We start from the raw sequence: 26,893 nt of genomic DNA, 5'->3' as shown, positions 1-26,893 counted from the left end.
GTCAAAGATGAATGCAGATATTTTTGTCATAAAACATGACACAGATTTGGAAGGTTTTGGCCTTTTGGGTTCTTTGTCATTAATGGTCAATCAAGACCATGATATATAAATTTTTATTGCTTGGTACATGTTGTGCGGTATTTGGCCAATGCCTTTTCGTGACACCGTGTTGTTCTCAAAAGACCTTGGGGCCTTATGAATTGCAAATAAAGCAGAGAGAATATTAATACATTTACTTTCTTTTATATATGTTATTTCCCAATATAATGATTAAGTGAAACAGATAACAAGGTGATAATAGCGAAGCTTCTTTCAACATTGAGAGACTTCATTGGTGCCCTCAAACATGTGCAAGCAAAGGTCGGAGTTTAAACAATCTCATCATGCCATTGGATGTCAAAAAATGGGCATAGGCCAAGGCGAAAACAAAAGAGAGCCATCCTTTGACTTTCAGTCTAGGTGACGAGTTATTAAGACCTGAATAATAAGGATGAGCCGAACCCACATACCTAAGGTTTGCCATACCTTACCAAATCAGGTAGTACGGGGCGTACGGTACCATCCCAGTTTGGTACCGGGATATCGTATGGAGGCATATTGACACTCGGTACGTCGAACTGGCCCTGTACTATATCGTACCAAGTACCAATATAGTGATAGGGTGGCACTACTATAGGACTCGGTACTGAGACGACGTACCTTGCACATACCTATTCTTTTGTAATTTGGAGTATCTACTAGTTTGTACTAGTATCGGGGACCAACATCCGTACTAATATTCAAGCAACAAGAACAAGCATCCTAATCTTCTAAAGATTGTTATTGTATTTTACACCAATATAATGACCAGCTGTATTCAATCATTTTGTTTGTTATCGTATTCACTTGCTTTTATTTGTCACCTTGGATGGATTAAACATAAGATTAGAAACTTCCATTAATCATATATGGGTGTCTGTGTTCAGGTTATTTGTGTGATTGGTGATATATCTTTCCTTCATGATACAAATGGATTGGCAATTCTTAATCAAAGGTATCGAACCTTATTTTTTTAATACGCATCATGTTCACATTCTTTCTTCCTGCATCCCTGTTTTGCTTGTTTTGCTTCTATCTTTTTGGACAAACCATTATGTATTTTGGTGCATATTAAGTGAATGCTGAGTAACGATTGATATTATGTCAACTAAGCTTTGGTTTTGTACTTTTGGTAGTTAATGGTTTCAGCAATTTTGGCTCCAGTGTTGAGTGATCTTGACCAAAAATTTCAGTCTTAGGTGTCAAAGATATAGAAAAAACAAAAGAAAAAAAAAATAAAATTATAGATGACTCTAAAGTAGATCCTTTTTTTTATTATACTGTATTTTTTAAGGAATTTTCAGTATATCAACTTGGTGGTTTCATGATGAAACAATCAATACACACATATATACATTCACACCCACACTCCACAATATATATAGTATGTACCTTCTATGGCATAAGAAGTGTGTATCTTTGCATACTTGATTTTATGTCTAACTGTATGGATATCCATGATTTATGATATTTGTTGTTGTATAACTTAACTTTTTTCTTCTGCATAAATGAGCTTAAAGGATACCTGGAAATTAAATGACTGATAAATTTTTATTGTTATTCAAGTTCACCATGTTAGTTTTTTAGTAATTAAATATCCGTTCATTTTGTTATATATTTCTAAAATTATGCTTTTTCTGTTGAAGGGCACGGAGGAAACCTATGACTATTCTTGTAATAAATAACCATGGTGGTGCAATTTTCAGTCTTCTACCAATTGCAGATAGGGCACTACCCAATGTGTTAAATCAGTACTTCTACACAGCCCACGATGTCTCAATTAGTAAACTTTGTGCTGCACACAGGTAAAAATTAATTCTATTTGTGACAGGTGTCACAAGATATTTTGTTCTCCTGACATGTCAATGTTCGTTTTTTGCTTTCTGGCTTGATTGCTTCTAAATAAGAGTTTATCTGGATTGCACATTTATGTTTGTCAAAGCCAGTCAAAAAGACATTGTCAAATGCTATTAAATAACTCCTAATGTACATTCGAGAAATCTTCAATGAGATAACAATGTTTGCCCTGGCTGTAGCACAAGCACAATGCTCCTAGCCCCATAATTAATACAGTTATTTTTGAGAATTCATGACCAATACAAAAAAATGTAACTCTCTGATTTCTTGTATGGCCTATGTGGCAGTGAAAGTGTGAAAGAATTGGCTTAGTACAAATTGAATTCTGCAGTTTGTGCCTTATGAAGTCTAAATTCACACAAACCAAGCCCTATAATTACTCATGTCTGAAGTATGGCCTAAATTTCTGTGAAAAGTTTTATCCTCATTCCTGAACATGCTTGTGCAATATGAGTAGTAGAATGGAGAAGCACAGTTCCTAGCACTCCCAACCAGAAACCATGGATTTGAATACCAGTGCATGCCAGTGTGCGGGGCTAGAACCAGCATAGGTAATTATGCTGACATTGGTTATCTTGCAAGCCACTCCATATTAAGTGGTGGCAGCCATAAAAACTCATGTCAGTTCTACCTTACTGATAAGCCAGAAGGGTTCAAGGCAGTTCTTTTATTCTTTTTTTTCCCCATTTTATTGCTTTAGTGAGGGTGTCAGAGCTTTTTGATAGCTGTGTAAAGCCTATGACTGAGCAAGCAGAAAACTGAATTCTTCATATTTTCAACATTTTATTGTTAGCAACATCTGATAAATCAACAGGTTGACTTTATCTGCTTAAGTACAAATTTACTTTCTTGTGATCATGCTCACATTTTTTTTTGTGTTGGAAATCATCTCTCCTATATATAATTGTTATGTTTTCAGTTCTACAAGAAATTGTATCAAAGCAGTTCATTTACTTCTCTTGCATGGATGTTAAATTTCCAGAAGTTGTATACTGATGTGTGGCTTATCTATGTTTACGACGATCATTTCAAACCCCAACCAAAAGTCCTGGTCTTGGTTCCATTTCAGTTATGGTAAATACAAGGACCTTGATGGCTTTGTTATGAAGAATCCAAAGTTTATTAGCATACTTTGTTTATAACCATGCAGTCCCTGAAACGGTAAGCATTAGATCTCATCCTGCGTGCTTAACTAAACAGAATGCTCTTTGTTAAAAGGTATATAGTTGGCTGACATTTCCTTCTCACTTGTGTGATCCAAATTCATTGTTGCGGCTAAATGTATTTTCATTGTCGATATGATGGAGGATGCCCATTAATAAGGAATCTACACATATTTTTTTAGGTGAAAATACAGAAACTAGCGAATTTAATTTTTATATGTGGACTCTAGAACTAGAATTTTGTAGACACTAGAATTAAAATTTATGTGGACTCTAGTATTTTATTTTTTTGTTGATTCTTATTAGGTTGTTGGGTTGTCTATATAAACTGATTGCTTACAACTTGAATTATTGAGATTATAGAATATTGAGATATCCTCTTCTCCCCCCTCTTGTTCTTCTTCTCCCTCTGTCCTTCATATCACTATGTTAGTTTATGCATGATGCTGTGGTTGACTTTGAAAATAAGAGCTGTTTTTGTCTGTTTTTTGGTCTTTACATTGTGCATGATGATGGAGTTTCAGTTTCGGCTTATTATTGTTCAAATTGAGTTTGCAGTGTGAAACATTTACTAGCACGGACAAAAATGGAACTGCATAATGCTCTATGGAGATCTCAAAATGAGCAGACCGACTGTGTAATAGAAGTTGAAAGCAATATTGCAGATAATGCCAAGTTTCACAGGTTTTTCTTGGTAAAGCTATAAGCTAAGTAGTTTCTTTTACTCTATAAGCTGTGACAGTGTGACACATTTATTTCCTTTCCTACAGCATGATAAGTCAGTCTGCTTATCAAGCTGCAAACCAAGTGCTGGATTTCCTAATAAAGTTTCCAAATTCTGAATATGTAAAGAATGGCTTGTTTGTTAGCAAGATCCATAAAATGGAGTTCTCATTATATAGGCAAGTTTATTGTCCTTACTCTGACTAAAGTCATTTTGAACATATTATTTTAGTTCAAGTTCATATTTTTCCCTCTGTTTTGTCACAGAATCCAACTTTGTGCTCCGCTTGCTTCAAGTCAACTTAGAAACGATATGAACAAGTTATATCGTGAAGGTTTTATCCTAAATATCACTTTGGATGATAGTAGTTCGGGATTTGGAGAGGTTTGTCCACACTCACATTTTGTTTATTTATATAAATCCTCTGTATAACAAAAAGCAAAACTTATTTTGGTTGTTAAAATCATGAATCATATTCAAGCTCTGCAATCTCGGTACAGGGTCAGTACGCCTTGCAAGGGTCAGTATGCACCCTTGTTAAAAAGTGTTTTGGTTGATAATAGTTTCTTTTATCTATGTATGCCTTGCTAGGGTCAGTACGCACCCCTGTTCACCTTGGTATGTCTCGGTTTGGGTCGGTACGGGGCTTGTACCGACCTAAATATGAGTTTTGACTATTTCTAGCTCAGTACGGTACAATACGACCCAAACTAGGTAGTTCGGGACGGTACGACAGTCCATGATCTTATTAGCTAATTGTAGTTTATTTGACTAAGATGCTTGAAACTTAAAATTGCTTTGCATATTGAAAAGATTTAGTTTTAGGGTACTAACTATTTGATATTTAGTCATCTACTATTTATCTGTAGGGATGTTGCCTGCTCAAGCTCAAATTTCTAGCAGAAAACATGTACCTAAACCTAGAAAAGCCATGTCTTATGCTGAGATGTTTCTTAATCAAGGATATTTTTGAAGCCTAATGGCCTACTATTGGATTTGAATATCATTTGCATTCCAAGATTTAACAATTTGAAACTATTATTTGTTCCAACTTCTTTCCAGTTATTAAGTTGTCCTTTACAAATAGCATACTCCATCTGGCGTGCAAGCATTACTTTTGTAAGAGCGATATATTGATTTTAAAGAAGATAATTACTAATTCATCTGGTAAATTATTTGTTGAAAACAAAAATATTTGAACTTAGAATAAAGATCTTAGACATCAAGCAATATATGAACAAATGGGCATGTAGTTGGGCTGATTATTTCAAGGAAGTACACGAGTGTTACACACTCATAAGGTGCAATTGCCTAAAATGAGATTGATGTAATTATCCTTTTGTTAAAAAGAATAACGTCAAACAGCTTAGAACAAAATCTAAGAGTTGTTGTACTGTACAAATTTAAATGCTGCTTTGACTGTGAAATACAACATTTGAAATATGTAAAATGTGTTAATGTCTTCATTGATTAGTATTGAGCTGATAAGCAATGATATTTGCTTTCTATAGGTCGTGCTTGTTTTTAAATAATTCTAATGATTAAGATCTGCAAAATCTGTATTGAGAACCATACTTGTACATTACAAGTTTGGTATGGTATGATTGGTACCATGGAATGCCGTACTGGCCCGTACCGGCCGGTACGTACCAGTCCGGTCCTAAACCGGTACCGGAACCACAAGAAAACCAGTATTTTCCGATTTTTTAGGCGAACCGGCCGGTACGGAGCCCGTACCGGTCGGTGCCGGCCGATACCGCTGGGTACCGGCCTCGCATTCGCACCGGTACGATTTTTTTTTTTTAAGAACCACAGCGCCTCGCGCTATGGTTTTTGAAACCACCGCGTACCGTCCGGTACCGGTCCGGTACCGGATCGGACCGGTACCGTACCGGTCCGGCCGGCCACCGGTACCGGTACCGGTACGGCGGACCTTGATTGGTACAGTATGCTACACATCCCATACCAAGATATGCTTCCAACACTTTTTTCAGCTATGGTACCACCTAGAACCAAAAAATACGGGATAGTTTTGCTCAGTTCGGACTGGTATGTACCAGTTCAGTTCATATGTCAAACTCGGGACTATACTAGTACCTTACTGCTATGATACGATTTGTGCAGGGTGGTACAGGTTAGTACAACAAACATTGTTAACGATGATTGTAATGTAAATTGAAGTACTTGATGTTTCAGTGGACTTTTTTATGTTAAAAGAAAAATAAACATTACAGATTTTAAAAATAATTACATAAAATTATTTAAAAATTATGAATGTGACTTTAATGTCAAAAATGTTAATGTTAAAAGTTGTCTCAGTAGGTAACAGTTAATGATATCTTACTGCTGATCTATTATTTTACTATTTTATTTCCTTGTGAGTTTTCAAACAGGTTGCCCCAATCGAAATTCACGAGGAGGATCTGTTAGATGTTGAAGAGCAGCTGAGATTTTTGGTTCATAAACTAGAAGGTTCTGAGATAAGTTATTTTCTTCCATTGCTCAGGGGCTCCTTCTCTCACTGGATATGGAGAAGCTTAGGAGTTCCAGTGGGTACACCTGTAAAACATTACATATTCAAATGATTTTTTTCATTGCTAAATGTAATGAAGTTTGTAACTTATCTGTTGTTTTCAGCCATCTTCTATATTTCCAAGTGTTAGGAATGGCATGGAGATGGCTATACTAAATGCACTAGCAGCAAGAGAAGGATCTAGTTTATTGGAATTAGTTACTGGATGTAGAAGTTCCTTACAAGATTCTCAGTCATTGAAAGATATTATGAAGGGTTCAGCAAGGATAGAGATTAGTGCCCTTGTAGATTGTAATGGTACTCCTAAGCAGGTAGCTCATGTGGTGTCTCGGTTAGTTGATGAAGGTTTCACTACAATAAAACTAAAGGTAATAATCATTACTCGGATTGTATATCAAAGGTAATTAGGGTTACCTGATCTCCTGCTACAGTTGAATACTATGAATTTGTTGTTGCTGATGATTTAACCTGTCCAGTGAGCAATTTTTAGCTTTCATTAATATGGCTCAAAAATGTTTGCTGGTTGCTTCAGTATATCTTATCAGCTTGTTCTTATGGTTTGAAATTTCAACAGAATGCACCATGAGCAAATCCTTCTCTTTTGAATTCTTCTGTTGCCAATAATTTAGTTTGCATGAGAAGCAAATTTTAAGTCTTGTTTGCCTTGTTTAAAAACTTGGTAATTGTAGATATTTGAAAATTTAAAAGCAAAGTTTCTTGTATAACCCCTCCTCCTGCAGGTTGCACGTCGAGAAAATCTTATTGAAGATGTGGCAGTCATCCAAGAAATTAGAGAAATGGTTGGATATAAGATCAACATCCGTGTTGATGCAAATCGGAAGTGGACATATGAAGAGGCAGTTGAATTTGGATCTGGTGTGAAATATTTTGACATACAATACATTGAGGTATATCTCGTAGGGAGCCTTTCTTTTTAAAGAATATAGTTACACAAGCTGAATTTGATTATAAGCGTACAGCAATAGATGTGTCCCTTGTTTAAATTTCTCTCTAATCTCCTTAATGTTAGAAGATTGGAATTTTATGCTTGTCCAATGGAAGGAAATTTTTGATGCTTAACAAGTGTTTACACCACATCCAAAGGGGATAGGATCCAAAGGGGAACATCAAGGTCAATCTTAGGCCAAGACTGACTTTGTTATCATTCGCTTTCACCAAAAAGGAAGACATGATACCTAATAGGCCAAGTGAGGTAGCCATCAGATCAAATGTCTATCAGGAAGGTCAAAAAGTGAAGTCACAACCACCCATCCTAAATGTAAGATCATACCCGACCAGAAGGATGATAACAAGTATAAGACCGAGCAACAAACAATTATTGGACTTGGCGGTTAACAAGGGGCATGATGAGTGTGGATTGGTTATCCTGGTGGTTGAAACTATCAGGAGAAGTGGAGTCCAAATGTGGGCAACTACTGCTAGATGTGGGTGGTTACCATGTCATTTGTCTTGTATAAATAATAGATGTAATCCACATAGGGGGGCTTTTGCCACTCAATCAGATTTCATCTTTATCCTTAATTTGTTTTTTCTTTTATCCTTTTAAGATTCTTTTAAGATCTTTTTAAATTCTTTTTTATTTTGTTGCCTTTAGTTTTCTAGTAGAATTCTAGTTTACCAGTAGCAATAAAGTAATTCATAGCCCTGGGTACACCCCACTTTCTTATCCTCCAATTAGGTGGTGTGACACTAGCAAGAGTTCTTGAAGGTCAAGGCACCTGGACCTATGCTACTCTTGCTATTTCATTCCCTTTATCTTCTTTTCGGTTATCCGATGCTGGTTGCACACCTGCATGATCACCAGACCCAGCCATGAGAACTCATCTTCTGCTAAACAAGTTTTTATGGCACACCCATTTCTCGATGGGAAAGAGAACAATCAAGTTCTTTTTGGCACGCTTGGTGGGATTCGGTTGTGTAACTATTGACATATCACCAAGAAAGAAGATGGATCATCTCTAAATGATGGTGACCGCCAACTGATCTTCTACAGGAAGTGGCCATGCGGCCAAGTCCTACTTGGAGGAGAGCTGGCATGACCTACGAGAGGTGTTCTCATGCCAAGTAGCTGTTGTGCTAAGACCACTTGCAGAGCAAAACATGACAACTTTAGAGCTGGTAAAAGAGCAAGCTGAAAGGCCTGTATCTATCATTGAGGGTCAGAATTATCGGCAACGGCATGTTTTGATGCATACTATGGTAAATTTGGCCGACCATGCCCGTAGAGAAGGTAAATCAGCCTATCAATTTTTGAATGGAAATGTCAAGGTCCTCAGGAAGCCTGACTTCAGCATTTCGGCCTATTAGAAGGAAAAGGCCGAAGAATATTTTATGGAGTCCTTGGCATTTACAAACTGAGACAAGGAGCAAGGGATCCTGCAAGTGAATTTAGGATCAGGTCAAATTAAACAAGTTGTCATCAATGACTCAGTTGATCCTAGGCCGACAATCGAATTCAAGGGAGGCATTGGCCATCCTGATTTACAGATGTCTGTTGGAAGATAGACCAGTAGAATCACACGGAGACAAGTCTCTACTATTAAAGTCAGCCATCCCTTGGTGATTACCCCCTATTATCCTATGGTACTGACTATCTCCATTATGAGAGCTAGGGGGAAACCACATCATGGAAGCCTCTATGTCCTCTGCTCGGATGATGTGCATGTCAAGGCCATATGCCAGGGTGCGGTAGTTTGTTAGGAGTCTTAGGACTTTTTGGAAAAGATTTGATGCTGTTTGGAGTTGGATCATTTGGATTGTCAAGGATCCTCATGCTAACTATAGATAAAGTGTAAGAGTTCTAAGATTAAAAGTGAGAATAAAGTACATAATAATATTAAATTGATTGGTAACAACATTTTCTGATTGGTTTTGGCCGAGAGGCCGATACAAGTGATAAATATTCAATGCCCTCTACATTACCTAGGTACGGATTTTCTACATTATATAGGTATAGATTCCACTTTAGAGATTTCCAACGATGTTCTTTATTTTCTCCCTTCGCCCTAGAGTTGCTCATAAAGTTGCTCGGACTCATCCACTCTGGCAAGACAAATTGAAAGTCTAGATCTACATTCCTCCAGTCAACGATGAGCTTCATCTAGAGCTTGGAATTTCTTCTTGTAGTTAATCTTCAATGCAACCTGCTCATCCTCCAAAGATTGCAGTTGCTGGTGGGCCTAACCTAACTATGCTTCGAGGGATGCAACCAGACCCGCTTGAGCTCAGATTTTATCATGGATCATTTGGTAGGCATCCAAAACTGGTTTGGTTTCTTCCTCCAAGGAGGCAACTTCAGCCTCTAATCCATTTATCTAGGATGTGAAAGTATCAGCTTCCTCAGCGAAGGTCGCTAATAGAGGGTTGATAGATGAGCTATTGGTCAGCCTTCCATGGAGCTTAGAAGCTTGGTCTGTGGAGAGGTAGGCTGAATGCTGTGGCGCTGCAACCGCATTCAAGAATTTGATCATCCTGCAAGGAGAGACAAGTCCATCAATTGAAATGTCGGCAATATCTTGGAGCAATCTCTTAGCCTTGTATGCTTTGGCTGAAACTTGGAGAGATGGATCAGAAGGGGTTTTGGCCAAACAAGCTAATAACCAAGCATTGGCACTAATTAAGGACTAGAATATTGACTGACTGTTGGTGGCCTGCAAAAGTAGGTGAAGTTAGGAGAGGAAGTGTGGTTATCAGAAAATCAACATACTCATGATTGGAGGCCGAAGAACTAGAGAGGGATGCTCTTGGAGAAGGCATCAGGGTTGGACGGACTAAAGGTCTGAGTTCCTTGGGAGAGTGGAGCATCTTAGCCATTGCATCAGCAATAAGGACCGAAGGATGCTCCAATCAAGGTTCGCGGTACCGATGGTACCGACGTACCGGTCGGCTCCGGTAATTGTACGGTACCGGTGCCGAACCGAGCCGAACCGATACCGTACCGATAGGGCACATTCGGCCTGGTTTAGATCCCATCATCGTTTTTTTTTTTGGAGTTCTTTCACTTTTGGATATTTTTTTGATGTTTTTATGTTTAGGTTTAAGGTTAAAACTAGATGATGCAACTTATTACTTCCAAATGATTCAAATAATGAGATGAAGAACATAAAATATTTTCAAATTAAGATACAATCAATTACATACATTTAAAGCACTCTCGGATATCTAAAATCGGGTCGAGTGGCGATGCTTCTCGTCAATATCTGGATCATCAGCATAATATGGAGGCAGATCAACCCATCCCTCTAACCAAGCGGCATTGTAGTCTTGTATGCTCAATCCTCGAGGAATGCGCGTCGGGTCATAAGAACTCTCGGATCTCTCGCTGAAGCTCTGGCTCTGAGAGGTGTCTTGATAAGGGGCCCATCCGAATATGCCGGCACCAAAATCCGACCCATAAGACCCTCCGGGCTGCGCAGGGTAGTAGCTACCGGAAGATGACTCCGATGCACCATATCTATAGGCTGGCTGAGGCCGCGGATAATAGGAAGACTCGGAACTTGATACATCAATGGATCCGACTCCACATGGGAGGTCATCTGTAGCCGCATCCTGGCCTCTTGAACGACCTCGAGGAGCTCTTCTTCGATATGCAATGGTATCCGACCGGCCTATATCAGACGGCCTACCGTGGTCCGTATTTTATGTAGCATGCGTAAACTGAGACTCACCGGTGTATCGAAAACCTCCCTCCGGCTGTGTCTCATAAGTAGTACCATACTGTCCTCCACTTTCTCCATGGCTAGTAGATCCATCACCACCAGAACCTTCATCGCTGCTGGTCCAAGTCTCCTCCTCAACACTCTCCATTGGGGCCCTTTCCTTTCCTTTTCTTCTTTGCTGGGATTGACGCCCTCCTGTTCGAGTCAACTGGGTACTAGAGCATCCTCGTCCTCGTATGAGAGGATCATCTCTCTGAACGAGAGCATCGTACTAGTCATGCGGTGACTGGCTCCCCTCTAGCCACGTCATATCAGCTGTAGGAGTGCGTGGAATGTTGCGCTCAGCCCATTACTGTGGATCGACCATAGCCTCGGTGGCTATGATGCTGGCTGGTCGTCGAGGCGATCCTGGCTCATCAAGCTCGGGCTCGTGCTGCTGGGCCGCAAGCCAGTCGAGCATAGGATTATCATCATCATCTGTAAAAGTTCTATAGATGGGATCTGCATACTTGAGCTCCACTTCCTCCTGAATGCATTTTAGCCTCAACCGCAGATTGTAGTGCACATAAACTAGGTCATTGAGGCGCTTTTGTGTCAAACGGTTCCTCTGTTTGCTGTGGATGAGGCCGAAGGTGGACCAGTTGCGCTCACAGCCACTCGAGGAGACCGTTTGGGAGAGGATCCGGATAGCTACCCGCTTAAGATTTTTTGCGGATCCGCCAAAATGAATCCACCATTCAGCTGCAAAAATATTGAAGATAATTACATTTTACATATATGATGGCCTCATAGTTGAAGATAATTCAGATGCAGAGGTGTCTTGCAGATTTGTATTGTACCTGGATTCATAGTTGTCTTGCTCACGACAGCTGGTCGCTGTCCAAAGCTATGGCTGCCCTCTCTAAATAATTTGGTCTGTGGAAAGAAGCTTGTTGTAGTATGTCAATAATATAGATTCGATATATTTACATATGTTACTAAATCATAGTTACCTCTTCTATATATGACGCGGCGACTTCTGGATCAGGCTCCATCTTATAAATAACATTACGCAGAGCATGAAGAAGTTCATCATCCATACCAATTCCACTCTGGTACTGAAACCGGGGATTCAGATAGTATGCTGCACATAGATGACACCATCTTAGTATAATTATACAAATATATCAATCAGTATAATTATTAATATTATCGCTTACCTGCTAGATGCAATTTTCTACCCATTTGGGCTCCCCACTGCTGCTCAATGATGTCGATGTACTCCTGGGCATGGGCTACATCTGCCTCCATGATCTGAGCCTTTACCTTCTCCATCATGTGATACAAAAAGCCCATCTGAGGGTACCTCTCGCTATCCACGGCCCGCAGCACTTGATATAATGGTTTGATAGCCTTGACTATCGCATTGGCCCGCTGCCAGAATGACTGTCTGTTTACCAAGTCTTCCATTCTGCTTCCTTCAGTGCCGGCCTGGGCATATCTACTTTTCTGCTACTCAGGACTGACAAACATCTGACGTAGGGCTCCTTTCTTCTCGATAAAGCTATCAAATGCAATGTAATTCATAGCAAACCGTGTGACTCCTGGTCTAAGAATTTCTCCTCCTGCATACTTTCTCATTAATGAAAGAACCCAAGTATGGCTATAAATATACCTAGTGATGCGTTGGGCTATCTCCACCGTATGTTGCACCCTACGGATCTTTCCAATGTCCATCAGGATGAGGTTGATGCAATGTGCAGCACATGGGGTTCAGAAAATTTGTGGTCGCCGCTCCATCAAGACCTGCCCGGCCAACTTATATTGCGGCCCGTTATCAGTGACGACCTGCACGATATTCTCCTCTCCAATCTGATCAATCACCTCCTCCATAAGTCTGAGGATGTAATTGGCGTTGTGCACCTTATCTGAAGCATCAACTGACTTGTGGAAGAAGGTCTTCGTATCACAGTATGTCAGAAAGTTGATGATGGCCCGCTTTGTCGGATCGGTCCAACCATCACACATTAAAGTGAGCCCATATGTGGGCCACTTGCTCTTATATGAGCCAATCCAATTCTCTAGCTCTTCCTTATTGTTGTCAAGAAGCTCACCGTAGATGTCTCTCAGGCCTGGAGGATTGACACCGGGACTGGCAGACTGTATGGCAGAAATGGCAGACTTGTAGTATGTATTGTCTGCAGCATTCGCTGGAATATGGCTGAAGTGGAACCAGGATCTAATAGCTCGCCACATATCCTTCTTCTTCTCCTTCTTCCACATTGTGTCTACCCTTTGCTGCTTCGAATCTCTCCTGGGGAAGGCATGCGGATCTACATCATGGATTGACGCACCTGGTGGAATTCCTCTGGAAGACTTCTTTCGGCCACCAAAACCACCCAGGATAGATGCAATCCGGCTACGTCCTCTGCCCTTGCCCTCTCTGACTGAGGTTGTCCTTTGAAACTCTGGATCTTGTCTGTTCCACCAGAACCGGCGCCCGACTCGAAAAACGAGGGCCCAAATCGAGCCCGATGCCTCGCCATCTCCTGCTGCTGCCACCGATCATCCAGACTCGCCCACATGGTAGCCTGGATCTGTGCCTCCTCCTCATCTGGACCCTCGACCTTCTGTGACTCCATCAAGTGATAGGAAGGTGCTTCTGCAGCTTGGCGTTCCACCTCCGCTTTCTGCTTGGCAGCCCTCTCCTTGGCTGCTTTGATCTCAGCGAGGTTTTTCCTCATCAGTTGACGGGTGCTCGGTGGGCACTCCGAGCATGCAGATATCTCACGAGAATTACCGGCTAAGTGCTGCTTTAATCTAGTTACCCCTCCTCCTTTGAAGCACTTGTGGCAATAATTGCACTGAAACTGGTGCCGTTCACCGAGCATCTTTCCATGCTCTCAGCCAATATTACGCTCTTGGGGTTGCCCTCTCCTTGATGGCTCCATTCCTACGACCACATTAATTTTTTTTAATTTCTATTTTTTTGTAATTAAAAATTATTTTTTTAATTTTTTTTATTAAATTATAAATTATATAAACTCTGTAAAAACAAAAGTTAATGTCATCATTAACATTGTCCATATATCGACAACATATAAAAAATTCAAGACGAAATGGAATCATTGAATCATTTCCTATTTTTTGGCAATTTTTGACTTAATTTTTTTAAGCAATTTAAATGAAATATTAAAAAACCAATGTAGGGAAAAGAAATTTTACCTTATTTAGTTTTTGCTAGATTTTTCTTCGAGAAAAACGACGCTCTCCGACCCTTCTAATTTTTTTTCTCGCCTTTGTCTTTGCCTTTCTCTTCTTTTTCTCCTCCTCTCTCTCTCTCTGCCTTTCCTTCACCTAAGCTGATGGATTTGTTTTTAGCATTCGGTCGGCTTTTATAGCCAACCGTTGAGCCACTGTGCACTTCGGATTTTGCCACCGCACCGGCACCTTCGAAGTGCCGCACCGGCACCTTGAAGTGCCGCATAAAGGGGCACTTGGAAAGTGCCCCACTGTGGCACTTTGAGTGTGGCACTTTCAAAGTGCCAACTGCTCTGGCAATCCAATTTCAGCACCGAACCGGTGCGAACCGGCTCGGTTCGCACCGGTACGGGGGTCAAACCGAACGGTTCCGGCTCGGTTGGTCCGGTACGGGCTGAACCGACCGGTACAGGTCGGTTCAGCAGACCTTGGCTCCAATACTTAAGGCTTTCCTGGGCATACGTCGAATCTACCTCCTTGATCTGAATCTTTGTCTTCTCCATCATAAGATACAAAAAACTTATCTGGGGTACCTCTCACTGTCTACGGCCCAAAGCACTTCATACAATGGTCTGATAGCTTTCACTATCTTTTCAGCCTATTACTAGAATATTCGCCTCGTCATTAAGTCCTAGATAATGCTCCTTTCAATGTTGGCCCTCGCAAATCTATTTTTCTATCACTCGAGACTGACAAACATCTGATATAGGACTGTTTTTCTTTCAAGAAGGCTATTAAGTGTAACGTAGTTGGTAGCAAACCTCATGCCTCTTAGTCTCAAGATCTCTTCCTCTACATACCTCATTAGTTAAATGACCCATGTATGGTTATAAATATATCTAGTGATGGTTTTAGTTGTCTCCATTGTCTGTTGCACCTTATGAGTCTTCGTAATGTCCATCAACATGAGGTCGATATAATGTGCAGTACATAGGGTCCAGAAAAAATGTCATCGCCGCTCCATCAACATCTCTCCGATGGTCTTATATTATGGCTCATTATCAGTGATGACTTGCACGACATTTTTCTCTCCTACCTAATCAATCATCTTCTTCATCAATCCGAGAATGTACATGGCATCATGCATCTAATCGAAAGTATCAACCGACTTGTAGAAAAAAGTCTTCATATCACAATATGTCAAGAAGTTGACAATGCTCCGTCTGGTAAGACCGATCCAACCACCACAGATCGTTGTCAATCTATATGTGGGCCACTTGCTCTTGTGTAAGGCAATCCACTTCTCTAGCTCCTTATTATTATCAAAAAGCCCATTGTAGATGTCCTTCGATCCTAGAGGATCTACACCGGGACCGGTAACCTATATGAAGGAAATGACAAATCTATAATATGTATTGTCTGCCACATTTGCTGGAATGTGGTTGAATGAAATCAAGATCTAATAACTCACCACATATCTTTCTTCTTATCCTTTTCCGGTAATGTGTCAACCATCTGTTGCTTCGAATTCTTGCTGGAAAAAGCATGTGGATCTAAATCGACCCCTATGCCTGACTACCTCATTCTGCTGACACTGATCATACAAGCTCACCTGAATGACAGCTTGGATCTGGGCCTTCTTGTCATCTGGAGTGGATGCCTCCTCTAACTTTATGGAGTGATAGAAAGTGGCTTTGCCATTTGGCGGTTTACCGCCACCTTCTTCTTGGCAATCTTCTCCTTCACTGCTTTAAAATCAGCAAAGTATTTTTTTATCAGCTATCGAACCTCCTGTGAGCATTTTCGGCACATAGATACGTCGGGATAACTATCAGCAGCTAAGTGCTGCTTAAACTTGGTTATTCCTCCTCTCTTGAACTCTGTGTTGTACCAGTTGCACTTTCGATGTTGCCGACCCGACAATATTTGCCTATGATCCCAACTAATGTCACGCACTAGCTCCTTTGTCTTTGATTGTTTCATTTCTGCAAGTTTATCAAGTACGTCAGTTTATCAATTATTTTAAAATAGCAAAATTTTATTACGATGAAGATAATTTTTTACCTCAAAAAATAATATGATTTATCTAATATATGAAGCTATTTTTTATATTTTATTTATTTAATTATATATTTTTAATAACTTTCAAATTAAAAAATATGTTGAAATACTATGAATTCTGAAAATAATGGTTTTTACTTCAGAAAATACTTCTGAAATATGTATTATGTACTACTAATCTTTTATAATTTTTGGTATTAATTATATGTTTTTATTTTTTAAGTAAAAATTAATTTTCATATCTTAATCTTTTAAAAAATTAATTTCATCTCATATCCTTGTAAAACACAATAATGGATGCTAGATATATTTTTTTAGGCCCGTGGGCATGCATCAAAGGCTACTTATTTCTTAATTTTTTTTAAATTTATGCCTAGGTCACTGCGCACATGATCGCATGAAAACTTAAGTAAATGGACACTAAATTTTGCTTGAGAGTAGCTTGCATGCCTCTAAATATGCTTCTGATTTTACTATTTTTTTGAATTTTATTTTTTATATATTTTTATATTTTTAATCTAAAAATATATTTTAATTCTTAAAAATTATATATAATTTTAAAATTAAAATTTTTTTGTCATCGTGCAGATCATCCATAGATTTACAATATATCATAAAATCAAGCTCAAATCGAAAATTTTGGCATGATCTTTTCTTATTTTGCAAATTTCGAACTATTTTTTGGAGCCCATAAAAAATAGATGGAATGAGATAGGAGAGAGGAAGCACACCTTATTTAGGTTTGGATCTTTCTTCAATCGCGCTGAATCAGTGTGATTTTGTAAATTGAAGGGAAGGGGGAGCTAGGAGACGTTTAGAGTTACAGAGAAGAAATGTTGGAAGGCCTTGGGCCTTCACAATAGCTTCTTTCAACAAAAGAAGGAAAGGGGGAGGGGGCTAGGTTCCGAACTGGGCCAAATCAGTGCGAACTAAATGGTTCGCACTGAGTTCAACTGGAACCGGCTAGTTCGCACCAAGTTCGAATGGAACTGGCCGGTTTGGTACGGTTCCGGTCGGTTTGGTCTGGTTCCAGCCGATTTAGGGCCAATCCTGATTTTAATTTTCAAACCGACCCAATTTTCTACTGGGTCGGCTCAATACGGGCCAAACCGAGCAGTTTTGTCCGAATCCGTTCCAACCGTTTCGGGGCCAGTCCCGATTTTAATACCTAAACCAACCCGGTTCCCCTCCGGGTTGGCTCAATACAGGCCAAACCAGGCGGTTCTGTCTGGTTCGGCCAACCTTGTATATACCTTTGTTTTTAGTTGCAATCAGAGTCTTGCCTATCAATAGTGAAGTGGATTTATCGTTTGTTGGTTGTGAACCAAAATGAACATCAATCATGGAGTCAAGAGGTGAGCCAATATTGATATGATCCAAGATAGTGGTGGCGCTCATAGAAAGAAGTCAAATAGTCTAAGCATCCCACCAATCCATGAACTCTCCGGTCATGGTAGACTGAAGGTTAAGAGGGACAAAATGATAGTCTAGGCATAATTACTCATAATAGAATACCACCAATGCAGTCCGATGCGACTCAAAATTAGATAGCTGATCAAAAACTGAAGTGTTCCGAGCATAGAGAGGCAGACAAGGAATGTCTTAGGCTAGGTTGAATTGGTCGATGAAGACATTGGGAGAATAATGCTCAACCAAGCATTTATTGTTGATCGATCTCTTTATTATGGATCTGATGTGAAGACATCTAGGAACCAGAAAATGCCTCCAAAGAAGTCTCACAGCTTCAGTCTCTTCCAGGGACGTATCAGCCTGCAGGAATACTAGCCAAGCAAGCTTTGGAGAATGGAGGAAAAGGAATTGAAGGCTTATGTTTCTAGGAGAGGGGCCTTCATAAAACCTCTTGAAATACTCCATGAAAGAAAGGAATGGGCCCCTAAGTGAGCATAACAATAACTGATGAGAATGGTTTTAGACACATTGGTTATAGACGGATGAATCTCTGGAAATGTAGCCAAATTTGGAGCATCCAGAGATGACCTCTGCATCCCACCTTCCAGAAGATATCTCTCTGAGGCCTTGGGAAAGATAAGCTAGTATAAGAGGTGCCAGAGCTATCGGTCGGTCTTCGAGTAGAGTTGCAGCCAACCTGAGATGCATTTGACCATTTTGATTGATCGGGAGCCTAACAAGTATTTGCAGACCCAAACTAGGAAAAAGGCGATATTCTTGGTGCAAGATCAATCTCGTATGGTGGTAAAAGATTTGCACATCGGCATTGTAGCTGGTTGATTTATTCATTCTCAGGCCGAAATCATTTGTGAGGACGTTTGATCTGAGGTTGAAGAGAATACCCAAGTCTAGCAGGCGCAAGCTGGTCATGCTGAGATTTAGGTGAAAAGTGTTGGTTAGACCAAACACACAAGACGGCAAGAATTAAAGGTCGGTTGGCCACAGAATGGAGTTTGGAAAAGGCCAAGATATCCATGAGTTCATTCTTTTTCCATATAGATGACTTCTGTTGGAAATCAAGGTCGAACCATTGGCTTTAGAGGTCACATCGGATGGAAAATGGTCAATGGTAGTTAGGGTTTTTTTCAGATTGAGGTTTTAAACCTCAGTCCCTCGTAAAGAAGTTTTTTTGGGGTGATGAGAAAAGATAGAAGAAAATGGTACATGCACCTGGGATTTAAAAACAAGGCCTAATATATAAAGATCGGAGAGCTCTCAGATCAGTAATTGAGGGCCCACAAAGCACAAAACCGAAATGCTCAAGTCATTCCTACCTCTCATGGGCAAAAGCATGAAGGGAAGCAAATCCTAGCTTATCTTGTTGTAGGGCAAGAGCTGGTATGTTAAGAGGTCAAAGAAGATGAGGAGGCTTGGAAGAGGAGCTGCTTAGGGAGATAGTAGAAGACAACCCCTCCAGGTCTCTAAAATAACCTTTGTGCCCCCCAAAATTGTGCGCTAAAAGGATTCTAATTGATTATGGTATCTCAGGAAGTGAATTATCTTATCGTAACATGTGGACAATCCTTGATGGAAGAAAAGATGTATTAACGGGAGTTATGGTCGTAGAACATCCTTGGAAAGTGCGAGAATTTTGAAAGGCGCCAATGTTTCAAACTCTTGAATCTGGTACTGGTTGCAGCGGATGTAGTGCTCGGTAGATCCTATCACCCTTCTGATTGACGGTCGATAGGATGTGAGGAGCATTGTTTACACTACATCCTAGCATCCAGGAATCACCATACATATGGCAGCTCCAGGGTAGGATCCTGTTGCCCAAGGTGACAAGCCAAGAGGGGGGGGGGGTGAATTGGTTTCTTTTACTTTTAACTATCTTACTTGTGTTAAATGATGAGTTAGTAAACTTAAACAAATCACAATACAAACAACAAGAAGTATAGTGGTTCAGTGCTCTCCTTAGCACCTACGTCCACTCCCCAAGCGACCCCTTGGGAATTCACTATAATCCCGCGGATTACAGTTGGATTGTTTTTCGGGCTTACAATCCAAAAACCTTTACACTTTGGTTTTCCGGGTTCACCAAAAACCTATGTTGGTTTTACGGGCTCACCAACGAACCTATGTTGGTTTTTCGGGCTCACCAACGAACCTTTACAATTGGTTTTCCGGGTTCACCAATCAACCTATTCCGTTGGTTTTGCGGGCTAACCAACCAACCTTTACAAGTAGTTTAACAAATAAAGGAAGAAGATTTAAACTCCTAGATGAGCAAATGAAACAATATAATCAACAAAGAAGAGTTTAGAAAGTATTTATCGCTTGATGTGACTTCTCTCTTCTTTGTCAAGGATGCTTCTCTCTTTAAGGGTGGATGGAGCTCTTGATGACTCTTTGAATCTGCTCAACCACTTTCCTTTGATTCTTGAATGAAGCACTTGGATGAAGAAGATTAGGGCACTTTCTCTTTCTTGTATACTCTTTGATATTCTTTGGAAAAGATGTTCTATCTGATGAATAGTGCCACTTTAAATAGTTTCCTACATCCATTGGACAAGCCCCAATGGTTAGAATTCAAAAACTAGCCATTACTCACTGTTGGAAGGACAAAAAGTACATCTGCAGAACTAGCCGTTATGCTTCTGCCCGTGTTTGGGTCGGCTCAACCTGTCCTTGGGTCGAGCCAACTTTCACTTGGGTCGACTCAAACATTCCTTGGGTCGACCCTCTCAGAAACACAAAAACTTGCAATTCAGCCTTCCTTCACTTGGGTCGACCCAACCTTTCTTTGGGTCGACTCAAGGTTCAGTTGGGTCGACTCAACTTCTTCTTGGGTCGACCCTAACAGGGTTTCCAGAGAACCTTTTCTGTCTTCTGTTCTGTCTTGCCTTTGGGTCGATCCACTCAGGGTTTGGGTCGACTCAAGCTTGGGTCGACTCAACTTCATCTTGGGTCGACCCTCTCAGTATTTCCAGAGAACCATTTTTCTGAGTCTTTGAGAGGCTTGAGGTTTGGGTCGACTCATGCTTTCCTTGGGTCGACCCAACTTACTGATCATCTGTGCCATTTTTGCAGAAGTGTGCCAAATGCTTTCTTGATGTGCCGGGGTCGACCCAATCATCCTTTGGGTTGACTCAATCCACACTTTGCTACATCTCAAGATTAGATTCATTCATATAAACAATGAAATGTATCTATATCAATTTATACAAATATACTGAGAGTAATAGACTTATAAATGAAGTATCGATTTAACTTATAACATACTCTAGATAATTGCTTGTTAATCATCAAAATAACACTATCATCCTCAATCTCCCCCTTTTTGATGATTACAAAATAAAGAGTATGAGCCTATTGATACTTATCTTAAAATTAGTTTTAAAAGGGCTTAACTTGCTGAAATTCAGCTTTTCAAAATATAAGAATGAAGTCTCCCCCTATATCATTCAAATGTTGCCAATTTGACTTTTTGAATTGCTCCCCCTTTCATTTTTAATTCTTTAAAGATGAAACTCCAAAAATTTGAGATAAAACATGAGTTTCAGGTTATGTATCGAGGTGTGAAAGGTGCGTGCCAAATTCTGAAATTCTATGTGCCAAATTCTGAAATTTGATAGAAATATTTGATTTGATCATTTTCATTGTTACAAATTGCTCCCCCTTGGATGTATATGATTTTTAATTTGTTTTACAAGTTATTTCTCTTTCTTTCTTTACTTCTCCTCTTATTGCTCTATCTTTACTTCTCCCCTATTACTCTTTCTTTACTTCTCCCCCTTTTTGTTATCATCAAATAGGTGCATGGGAAAAGACACAATAAATAACAAATATTCAAACTTCATTGATCAAAATAGGAACATTTTAGTACATTCATGTCAAAAACAAAAGCAAATATAATGTTCCTCAGTCAAAGTTTAAAGATACATGATAAACACAAAATACATATGAGAACTAGATATCTAGCCTAGGCTCTAAACAGAAATGCTAATATCAGCCTAGGGAGTATCTAATGGCTGGGATCTAGTCCTCATCCTCCTAGTGTACGTGGCGAGGGGAGGTCGAGCCTGGTGAGACTGTGTCTGGCGTGGAGCACGACGAGCTGGATGACTCTGTGCCGAAATCTCTGACTCAGCAGCCTGTGGCACAGATGGTCCATAAGTCTCTCTCTCTCTCTCCGGAGTGCTCCTATCTGCTGCCTCAGATCACTGATCTCAGCAGACATGATGTCCAATCGGCTCGTCAGCCCATCAGTAATAGTCCTCGCCTGAGCTGACATACTGTCTAATCTGCTCGTCAGCCCGTCTGTGATAGTCCTCGCCTGAGCTGACACAAGCTCAGTCATCCTACTCCAGAACTCATCTGTGTCTCTCGGAGGAACAGATGACGATGGTCCAGCCTCCGAAGGTGTACTAGGATGATCCATATGCTCCTCATCCTCAGGGATATGGTCTCCAATATCTGGTGCATCACCCTCTGGTCCCTCACCCTGAATCCCTGCTCCAGTATGAACCCACTGCCCGTTCACTTTCTCATAGCCCATACGTATAAGTGTCCGTGCAGTGTATGTATCAGTATGAAGCAGATACCTGGATACCTCCCCCTCGACAGATATGCCGTGCTGTCGAAAAATCAAAGTGAGTATCATACCATAAGGTAGGGATACTCTGGAGTTGCAGATCACCTTCCTCATCTGCCTCAGTATCATGGCCGGGAGATTCAGGGGAATACCCTGAATAATGTGCTCCATCACTACAAGATCTCGCTCAGTGATGAGATCGAATCTCCCGCTCTTCGGAAATAAAATTCTATTTATAATACTGAGCAGTAATCTCATTTCAGCAGATAGAGAGCTTGCTATTACCTTCTCCGAAAAGTCGAGATCTTCATTTTCCATTATCAACTGCAGGGCTCTCATCTTGTTTTCTGGCTTTTCCGGAGTGGCTCCTTCACATGGAAGATGAAGTAGCTCACTCAAACTCTCCTCGGAAACTCGAACCCTAACTCCTCGAACTTCCGAAATAAGCCCTCCCATTCCAGTTTGAGGAAGGCATAGAACTCCCGAACTAATCCGGGGTAGATCATCACATCTAGGTAGCAAAGATACTCCCAACCTTGCCTTTGGATCCATTCCCTCAAACGAAACCCTTCTTGATCAAAGAACTCGGAGTGGATCCTTCTCCCCGTTGTAACTGGTCTCCCCGCAAATCTTGCAAGTATTACTGAGGGGGAAGGAGGAGGAGGTGGCTCTGCACGTGCCTCACGTTGTGGAGACACTGTAGATGGCTCCGTAGGTTGCCTTTCCTCACGTTGGATCCGTGAGACTCTTCCGGATCTCTTGGCTACGGCTCTTTTGGGTCCCATTTCTCCAAGATCTTAAGGTAATCTACTGTTTGGAGATGTTTGGAGGAGTTTGGAGAGTGGAGAATAGAGTATTCAGAAGAGGACAAGGGCAAACAGTGCCCTAATAGAGCTCTCGGGTCCCCCTTTTAACAGTGGGGTCCCGACGTTGGGTCGACTCAAGAAATTTCTTGGGTCAACTCAATGTTGGGTCGACCCTATTCTGGGTTGGGTTGACCCAAGTGCAGAATTTTTCTTTTCTCTTCCTTTTTGCTTCTAAAAATTTTTCTTGCTTCCAATCCTTATAAATTCTTTCTGGGACAATGATACATGAGTAAGGAATCTATAGATGACAAGTTTGACTCATGTTTCATGGATTTTTAGAAATTGGAGGAATGTATCATGAGACTACTTGCTCCCTTTTATATTTCTTCAATAAAAAGGATCACATATGCCTAATTCCCTCCTTAGCGTGTAGAATCTATCTTCACTCAATGGTTTTGTGAATATGTCGGCTAATTGTTTTTCAGTGCATATATGCTCAATACATATGTTTCCATTTTGCACATGATCCCTAATAAAATGATATCGTATTTCTATGTGTTTGGCTTAGAATGCTGAACCGGATTTTTAGTAAGATTGATGGCACTAGTATTATCACACTTAATAGGAATATTATCTAGCTTAACTCCATAGTCCTCTAGTTGTTGCTTAAGCTATAGTACTTGAGCACAACAACCACCAGCAGCTATATATTCAGCTTCAGCTGTTGACAGTGCCACTGAATTCTGCTTTTTGCTAAACCATTATACTAAGTTATTTCCTAAGAATTGACATGTGCCACTTGTGCTCTTCCTATCTAATTTGCATCCAGCAAAATCAGTATCTGAGTATGCAAGCAAATCTAGACAAGAGTCTCTAGAGTACCATAATCCAATATTTGTAGTTCCTCTTAAATATCTAAGGATTCTTTTAACAGCACTTAGCTGTGATTCCTTAGGATCTGATTGGTATCTAGCACATATTCCTACACTAAATACGATGTCTGGTCTACTAGCTGTAAGGTAGAGCAAGGATCCAATTAGTCCTCTATAAAGCTTAATATCAATACTCTTCCCTTTTTCATCTTTGTCTAGCTTACTAGTGGGATTCATTGGAGTGCCTACTCCCTTATGATTTTCATTTCCAAACTTCTTTAGTATTTCCTTTGTATACTTAGTTTGATGAATGAAGATTCCTTCTTTAGTTTGTTTGATTTGTAATCCAAGAAAGAAACTTAGTTCTCCCATCAAATTCATTTCGAATTCTCCATGCATTAAATCAGCAAATTCTTTGCAAAGAGTATCATTTGTGGCACCAAAGATTATGTCATCTACATATATTTGTACCACTAATAGATTTTTGTCCTTTCTTTTGAGAAATAGTGTTTTATCTATATTTCCTCTACTAAAGTCATTATTAAACAGAAATTTGCTTAATCGATCATACCAAGCCCTAGGTGCTTACTTTAATCCATATAATGCCTTATGTAGTCTAAACACATGATTTGACAATTCATGATTCTCAAAACCAGGAGGTTGCTCTACATATACTTCCTCCTCTATTAAACCATTTAAGAATGCACTTTTTACATCCATTTGATACAATTTGAAATCCATGAAACATGCAAATGCTAGAAGTAATCTAATAGCCTCTAATCTTGCTACAGGAGCAAATGTTTCATCAAAATCTATTCCTTCTTTTTGATTGTATCCCTTAGCTACAAGTCTAGCCTTATTTTTTATAACTAACCCATTTTCATCTAATTTATTTCTAAATATCCATTTTGTTCCAATTACTGAGTTATGCTTTGGTCTTTCAGTTAATGTCCATACATTACTTCTTTTGAATTGATTTAATTCATCTTGCATGGCATTTATCCAATTAGTATCTTTTTCAGCTTCTTCATAAGTCTTAGGTTCTAATTGTGAAACAAAAGCAAGATAATCATTTAAGTTTCTAAGAGATGATCGAGTTCTTACCCCTTGAGATGGATCACCAATGATTAAGTCTTTAGGGTGTCTATATGCATACCTCCATTCCTTTGGCAAGCTTTGGGATTGTGGTGGCACGCAATCATCTCCCTTATCTTGAATTGGCACGTCATCAATATTCAACTTTTCAAAGTTGATAATTTCTGTATCATCATCAACAATATTTTCTTTCCTAGCAGACTCACTATCAGACTCATCAAATATAATATTGACTGACTCTTCCACTACTAGAGTTTTTTTATTGAATACTCTGTATGCCCTGCTAGATGTGGAGTATCCTAAGAAGATACCTTCATCTGACTTGGCATCAAATTTACTTAGATCCTCCTTGCCATTGTTTAAGATGAAACATCTACATCCAAATACTTTAAGATATTTAGCAGTTGGTTTCTTATTCTTCCAAAGTTCATAAGGAGTTTTCTTGGTTATTGGTCGTATTAAGACTCGATTTAGAATATGGCAAGCAGTGCTTATAGCTTCAGCCCAAAAGTACTTTGGAAGATTTAACTCACACAACATCGTGCGTGCCATTTCTGCCAATGTCCTATTTTTTCTTTCAACAACCCCATTTTGTTGAGGCGTTCTAGGTTTTGAAAATTGATGTTAAATACCATTTTTAGTACAAAATTCTTCAAAGTGTTGATTTTCAAATTCAGTACCATGATCACTTCGAATTGCTCCTAAGGTGAGTTTCTTTTCATTTATGATATTATTATATAGTTTCAAGAATTCTGAAAATGCTTCATTCTTATGTGCCAAAAATGAAACCCATGTATATCTTGAAAAATCATCAACAATAACTAGTCCATACTTCTTCCCTCCTAGACTCGCAGTTCTAGTGGGTCCAAATAAATCCATGTGTATGAGTTCAAAAGGCCTAGTTGTTGATACTATATTCTTTGATTTGAAAGATGATTTAGTTTGTTTTCCCAATGAACATGGTCCACAGATTTTGTCCTTTTCAAAAATCAATTTTGGCACATCCTTTATTAATTCCTTCTTGACTAGTTTTGAGATTAATTCCATACTAGCATGTCCTAGTCTACGATGCCAAAGCCAACTTGTTTCATTTTTCTTTTCTTCATTAGTAATTAAGCATAATCCATTTTTCTTGCCTAAATCATGAAGATCTATCAAGTAAATATTTCTTTGCCTTTGTCCTACAAGTACAATGCTATTATCTTTAGGATTTGTGATTATGCATACAGATGCTTCGAATGTGACTTTAAACCCTTTATCACAAAATTGACTTATGCTAAGCAGATTATGTTTCAATCCCTTAACTAATAAGACATTTTCTATAAAAATAGATGGAGTAATGAAAATTTTACCCTTTCCAATGATATGCCCTTTACCATTGTCTCCATAGGTTACTACTCCACCCTTCTTTGATTCCAAGGTGACAAATTGATCTACGTCACCGGTCATGTGTCTTGAACAGCCGCTATCTAGATACCATCGTTTTTCCACTTTATCAGCTGCAAGACACCCCTGCAATCAAGATCAAGAAAGAGCTTTAGGTACCCAAACTATGTTGGGTCCTTTAGGGTTAGTACTTGATGTTCCTTTTGGAACCCAAACTTTCTTGAATTTAATCTTTTGATTATTACTTAATTTGTTTTGACTGGACTTTCTATAGTTACATTCATATGCTCTATGTCCTAATTTATTGCAGCAATGACAAGTAATATTTTCACTTTTAGCTTTTACAAAAATGTTCTTTAAGAATTTTTGTTTCCTATTTATTTTATATCCTAATCCAGCCTTATCATATACAGCTTTTTGACTATCAAGAATCATATTTAATTTGGTAGAGCTAA

The 26,893-nt window shown here is 39.5% G+C and overlaps 1 protein-coding gene and 1 pseudogene across 11 annotated transcripts in view; one reads left to right on the top strand and one right to left on the bottom strand.

Annotated features, from left to right (window-relative positions):
• Positions 1-26,893, top strand: part of PHYLLO (2-oxoglutarate decarboxylase/hydro-lyase/magnesium ion-binding protein) — a 107,373-nt gene that overhangs the window by 63,175 nt on the left and 17,305 nt on the right. For 8 of the 11 annotated variants that reach the window (XR_003385634.3, XM_088715304.1, XM_088715303.1 and 5 more), the window contains exons 15-22: positions 966-1,033; positions 1,725-1,883; positions 3,657-3,782; positions 3,869-4,000; positions 4,089-4,206; positions 6,216-6,371; positions 6,460-6,723; positions 7,096-7,263. Coding sequence is in view for 9 of the 11 variants with exons in the window: in XM_088715304.1 (XP_088571430.1) it covers positions 966-1,033; positions 1,725-1,883; positions 3,657-3,782; positions 3,869-4,000; positions 4,089-4,206; positions 6,216-6,371; positions 6,460-6,723; positions 7,096-7,263 (1,191 nt within the window). In the remaining 2 variants the exon portion in view is untranslated. The remainder of the gene's footprint in view (positions 1-965; positions 1,034-1,724; positions 1,884-3,656; positions 3,783-3,868; positions 4,001-4,088; positions 4,207-6,215; positions 6,372-6,459; positions 6,724-7,095; positions 7,264-26,893) is intronic. The other 3 variants (XR_015975074.1, XM_088715306.1, XM_088715305.1) reach the window with 1 other exon arrangement.
• On the bottom strand, positions 11,246-13,448 carry LOC148714551 (uncharacterized; annotated as a pseudogene).

Source organism: Phoenix dactylifera, chromosome 2 (assembly GCF_051530095.1).
Source record: "Phoenix dactylifera cultivar Ajwa chromosome 2, Ajwa_hap1_PhDact_Kaust_v1.1, whole genome shotgun sequence".
Lineage (NCBI taxonomy): Eukaryota > Viridiplantae > Streptophyta > Magnoliopsida > Arecales > Arecaceae > Phoenix > Phoenix dactylifera.
Note: the sequence above shows the minus strand (reverse complement) of the source record. Positions and strands in the feature narration are given on the sequence as shown.